The sequence below is a fragment of the Bos indicus x Bos taurus genome, chromosome 23 (genome assembly GCF_003369695.1).
Source record: "Bos indicus x Bos taurus breed Angus x Brahman F1 hybrid chromosome 23, Bos_hybrid_MaternalHap_v2.0, whole genome shotgun sequence".
Lineage (NCBI taxonomy): Eukaryota > Metazoa > Chordata > Mammalia > Artiodactyla > Bovidae > Bos > Bos indicus x Bos taurus.
Genome location: NC_040098.1, coordinates 19,990,178 through 19,996,177, shown reverse-complemented (window position 1 = coordinate 19,996,177; position 6,000 = coordinate 19,990,178). Strand labels below are relative to the sequence as shown.

Sequence of the window (6,000 nt, the reverse complement as noted above, 5' to 3'; positions counted from 1 at the left end):
TTGCTGAAATTCCAGCCAGGTCTCCACCAGGGCACATTGGCAAAGTCTGGAGAGATGTTTGTTCATCACAACTGGGGCAGGTGGTGTTATGGGCATCTAGGAGGAGAGGCCAAGGGTGCTGGCTTCCTCCCTGATGGCCAGGGACTCAGTTTCTGCTCCAATCACAAAGCAAAGGGGTGGATTTGCCAAATGTAGGGAGGTCTGGGAGTTTTAGAAAAAAATCATGAGAACCTTTAAAAGCTTGTTCTTCACAAGTGTGAGAAAAGTTGAAATAAGCCCCAAGGAGTAAAGGAGGGCTGGTACAGGTAACTGAGAACAGAAAGAGCAGGGAAAGGAAGAAATGTGGCCCAGAAAAGCCAACACCCAGAGAGTACATACAAAAATCTTGTTTATTACACAAAATTCTTTCTTATTCATAAGAAAGACTTAAATACCCCCCTTCTCCAAATACATCAGATTTTTCTCACTTCTCTGTTTTCCAAACCTCTCAAAATGTGGTTATTATGAGAAAAAAGTAAACTTATTTTTCCCAAAATAATTTTTTTTTTAAATGTGAAAAAATCACAAGAGATCAGATACAGCATCAGCAACTCAAGAGAAGAGCATTGGGTCTGCCCTTGAACTACTGCTTATGTAACGTGCTGTGCACTTGCCTTTCTCCCACAATTCTCAAAAGTCACCAATGGGGATGGGAAGGGGTGGTTCTCTGAGCCTTTCCAGGGTCCCACCACTGTCTTAGGGAACTTGTCCTGCCAGGAGCTCAAAGCCTTTACCAAAACAAGAGAAGGACATTTGAAGGGCCAGGAGAGCTCCGAGGACCCAGGTGGGCATAAGAGAGCTGAGAAAGCCTCACAAGGCAGAGAGTGTGAGATGCACCATCATTTCAGGTTGAAATGCCAGGGGAGGTCCATGCCTTCCCGTAAGCAGGTTGAGCAGAGTAATCCTGTCCTCTGCTGGGTTTGCTGGGCTCAAAGGTGACTCAGGCAGCGATGCCTGGTGCATTCGGGATCCCTTTACTGTGTGGCTCGGATGCACAGTCGCGGGGCAGCCCCATCACTTGGCATCTGGGGCATCGGGCGGAGTCTGCGGCTGCGGCCCCAGGGACGAGGCCAGTTTGGTGAGGGCCCTCGCGATGACATCCAGGTGGCCGTTCATTGTCCTCAGCTCCACCAGGATGTCCCCAACATTGGCTTCCAAACTGGCAGAGGTGGCAGGCCGGGCGCAGGGCTGCGGGGAGGCGCCCAGGTCCTCAGCGCCCTCCTCCCTGCCCACTGTGCCAGGGCGCGGGGCGCGGGGCCCTGGCCGATCGCGCTCATCCCCGCGGGTGCTGGGAGGGGTGGCTGAGGGGCCGCCAGGGAGCCAGTCCAGGAGGCGCGAGGCTGCCTCCGGGGACGCGGCAACCACCGAGTAGAGGCCAGCGCGCCTAGGGGCGCCGGAACCCGAGGCCGCGGGTGCGGGCGCCGTGGGCAGCGAAGGCAGCAGGTGAGGCAGCGCCGGGGGACCCGGGGAGAACGCCGAGGGCTCGCAGGACGACGAGGGGGACGGCAGTGCAGCGGTGGAGGGGCCTGGCTCCTCGGAGGAGAGGAACAGGGTGGTCGAAGACTGGGAGTCCAAGGTGCTGGGCTCTGAATCTGGCAAGGAAGAAACGAGAAAGGGTCACTGGGGCTTTTACTGACTGTCAACCATATCCCCAGCTCCGTGCTAGGGATAAAAGAGCTGAGTTAGAAGGTGGAAACGTATTTCCTAACCCCCAGACCTAGGATGGAGTAAGGAAGAGTGGGTTTCGGGAACACAGGAAGCTGGAGGCAGGGGAGACCATGGAGTCCAGCAAGCATCTTGGTGAGTAAGGTTCTCCCTCTGAGGTCTAGACCTTGCACTGCTGGGAAGTCAAGAGGGAGCTCCAGGCAGGGGTGGGAGGGAGTAGTCTTGCCAAGGACAATAGGTCAAGGCTGTAAAAGGAGGGCCCCCTCCTCACTCTCCTCAGAGGATGTGTGTTAGGCAGAGGGCTTGGTCCACTGTCCCAACAAAGCCAAGCTCTCAAGGGGGAACTGAAAGAGTTTGGGGCCAGGAGCTAGATCTTACTGCTGGTTCCTACTCTGCCAGAAAATGCCATGGAACCATGGGCCAGGCCCATTGCCCTGGAGAACTTGGTTTTATTTCCTCCTTTGTACAGGGAAGGTGGGCCCAGTGACTCCCCCCGACCCCCAGGTCCCTACCAGGACTGATCAACTTGCCTTCAAAAGTCTTTGGCTCGAAGCACAGGGCTCAGTTCATAGAGGGCTGCATGCAAAGAGTCTACAAGGCTTTTATTGCTAGTTCTCCCCTAATCCCCTGAATTCCCAGGTAGAAAGTGGGTGGCAGCTCTTTGCAACTGGGTATGGCAACAAGGTTTACCAACCGCAGATCAAAGGACCCACCTCCATGCCAACAACCTTAACTCAGCTGTTTCAGCCACCCCTTTCCTGCCTTTGGGTAGATGGCTAGTGATCACCCTGGAAACAGTTCTGAGTTTTAGTGGAGCCAAGCCTCTGAGGTCTTGCTCCCCAATTCCAGCTGGAGTGTCTACTCTTGGCTCTCCTCCTTGGCAGCTCTGGTACCCAGCTTTCTGCCCTGCCCTTGAGGGGAACCCCTTGAGGGGGTTCCAGGGCTTTCCAAGGCAGACCTCACTTTGATTACCCCAGCCTGTTATCTTGGGGGGAGGGGGAGGAGCGGTATGATGACAGAGCCCGTGAGTAAACACGTTCTGTGTTGCCTATGAACATGTGTGCTCTCGCCGCCCGTCATGGATGAGCTGTTGCTTCATGTGGGATCTGGGTCTGGCAGAGACTCAGAACAGCACTAATCATCTGGTGAGAGCTTATTCCCTCATCCTGACATCAGCGCCCAACCACGTCCTTCCAGGACTCATAGACCCCAGATGGTCCGAGGTCCAGTCTGTGTGGTTGGGAATCTGGTCGGATGGGAGCAGAGAAGCAATGGCTCCTTGGGGACCACAGTTGACGAGAAACACCCATGTGCCTGCAAATACCTCTGCTGGAAGCTGCGTGGGTACTCTCTGCTCCTGGCTATCACAGAACTGCCTCTCCTCCTTTGAAACTTAATTTCCTCCAGTCTCTGTGATGATCTTCTTTTGTAAACCAAGAATGAAGACACTTCTGCGCATGTTACCTCCTGCGAGTTGAAAATGATCAAAGTGAAGCCCTACAAACTCTTGGCTCTGCTTTTACTTGCAAAAGATGTTAATAAGCTTCATACATCCAACATTACAGCAGGCAGGAGGCCTTTATATTTAATCAAATAGAAGTCTCACGTGTAAAATGAGATAGAGGCAAGCACACTGAATGACCTAGCACCGTGTTTCCTGAATTTTAATGTGCAGACCACTCCCCTGAGACATTGTTAAAGGGCAGTTTGTGATTCGGCAGGTCAGGGGTGGGGACCTGAGACTCTGCATGTCTAGCCAGCTCCCAGGAGACATGGGTGCTGCTGGTCTGGGGACCACACCTTGCATAGCAAAGGTGTAGACCAAATATACAAAGTTGACAATAAAGCTTAGGGTTCACAATCATAGAAATTAGAGTCATCAGGGGTAGAGGAGAAACCTGGAAGCCTTATATGATCATGAAGATAGTAATAACGCTGATGACCTCATTTGGCTATCAGGGGAATAAGAGAGGTGGTCTCTCCTGCTGTTCAGTTCAGTCACTCAGTCATATCTCACTATTTGTGACCCCATGGACTGCAGCACGCCAGGCTTTCCTGTCCATCACCAGCTCGCAGAGCTTGCTCAAACTCATGTCCATCGAGTCAGTGATACTATCCAATCATCCCCTTCTCCTCCTTTCTTCAATCTTTCCCAGAATCATGGTCTTTTCCAATGAGTCAGTCCTTCACATCAGGTGGCCAAAGTATTGGAGTTTCAGCTGTAGCATCAGTCCTTCCAAGGAATATTCAAGACTGATTTCCTTCAGGATTGACTGGTTTGATCTCCTTGCAGACTCTCAAGGGTCTTCAAAAGCATCAATTCTTTGGCGCTCAGCTATCATTATAGTCCAACTCCCACATTTCATACATGACTACTGGAAAAACCATTGCTCTGACTAGATGGACCTTTGTTGGCAAAGTAATGTCTCTGTTTTTTAATATGCTTAGTCATCGGAGAAGGCAATGGCACCCCACTCCAGTACTCTTGCCTAGAAAATCTCATGGGTGGAGCCTGGTAGGCTGCAGTCCATGGGGTCGCGAAGAGTCGGACACGACTGAGCGACTTCACTTTCACTTTTCACTTTCATGCATTGGAGAAGGAAATGGAAACCCACTCCAGTGTTCTTGCCTGGAGAATCCCAGGGATGGCGTTGCCTGGTGGGCTTCCATCTATGGGGTCGCACAGAGTCGGACACGACTGAAGCGACTTAGCAGCAGTAGCAGCAGCTAGGTTAGTCATAGCTTTTCTTCTAAGGAGCAAGCATCTTTTAATTTCATGGCTGCAATCACCATCTGCAGTGGTTTTGGTACCAAAAAAAATAAATAAATAAAGTCTCTCACTGTTTCCATTGTTTCCCCATCATTTGCCATCAAGTGATGGGACCAGATGCCATGATCTTCGTTTTTTGAACGTTGAGTTTTAAGCCAACTTTTTCACTCCACTATCCTCTTTCACTTTCATCAAGAGGCTCTTCACGTCTTTGCTTTCTGCCACAAGGGAGGTATCATCTGCGTATCTGAGGTTACTGATTTTCTCCCTGCAATTTTGATTCCAGCTTGTCGTTTCACCCAGCCCAACATTTCGCATGATGTACTCTGCATATAAGTTAAACAAGCAGGGTGACTATATACAGCTTTGATGTATTCCTTTCCTGATTTGGAACCAGTCTGTTGTTCCATGTCCAGTTCTAACTGTTGCTTCCTGACCTGCATAGAGATTTCTCAGGAGGCAGGTAAGGTGGCCTGGTATTCCCATCTCTTTAAGAATTTCCCATAGTTTGTTGTGATCCACACAGTCAAAGGCTTTGGCATAATCAATAAAGCAGAAATAGATGTTTTTCTGGAACTACTTGCTTTTCGATGATCCAATGGATGTTGGCAATTTGATCTCTGGTTCCTCTGCCTTTTCTAAATCCAGCTTGAACATCTGGAAGTTCATGGTCCATATACTGTTGAAGTCTTGCTTGGAGAATTTTAAGAACATTCTTTGGCATTGCCTTTCTTTGAGATTGGAATGAAAACCGATCTTTTCCAGTCCTGTGGCCACTGCTGAGTTTTCCAAGTTTGCTGGCATATTGAGTGCAGCACTTTCACAGCATTATCTTTCAGGATTTGATATAGGTCAACTTGAATTCCATCACCTCCACTAGCTTTGTTCATAGTGATGCTTCCTAAGGCCCACTTGACTTCACATTCCAGGATATCTGGCTCTAGGTGAGTGATCACACCATCGTGGTTATCTGGGTCATGAAGATCTTTTTTGTACAGTTCTTCTGTGTATTCTTATCACTTCTTCTTAATATCTTCTTCTTCTGTTAGGTCCATACCATTTCTGTCCTTTATTGTGCTCATCTTTGCATGAAATGTTCCTTTGGTATCTCTCATTTTCTTGAAGAGATCTCTAGCCTTTCCCATTCTATTATTTTCCTCTGTTTCTTTGCACTGATCACTAAGGAAGAGCAACTGTCTCCTGCTGTTAGTTTGATGGTTTTCTGGCAAAACTTTGAACCAGTGAGCACTGGCTTAGGGAGGGAACCATGAAGTTCGCTTAAGGAAGAAAGCCCTTCACCATTGTTTCAACTAAAACGTCAAAGTTTTCTGCAATGACCACGCATGGACATGCCTTCTCTTGTCACTGACCTTTAGCAGAAAGGGACTTCTTCCTCCTAAGCCTGTAAGTCAAGGTCTTCTGAGTAATTTCTGTTCCATCTTATGCTGAGTCAGACTGAATCATTTCTTGGCTGGTAGCTATGCACCTTGAACGTGGACCTTTTCTATCTTTTTTACACTCACTTG

The 6,000-nt window shown here is 49.3% G+C and overlaps 1 protein-coding gene across 3 annotated transcripts in view; it reads right to left on the bottom strand.

Moving 5' to 3' along the window:
- Positions 1-370: 370 nt before the first annotated feature.
- The window catches only part of RUNX2 (runt related transcription factor 2), a 351,996-nt gene continuing 346,366 nt past the window's right edge, over positions 371-6,000 (bottom strand). For all 3 annotated transcript variants that reach the window (XM_027524843.1, XM_027524846.1, XM_027524844.1), the window contains one exon: positions 371-1,631. In XM_027524843.1, coding sequence (XP_027380644.1) covers positions 1,054-1,631 — 578 coding nt within the window. In that variant the 3' untranslated portion in view covers positions 371-1,053. The remainder of the gene's footprint in view (positions 1,632-6,000) is intronic.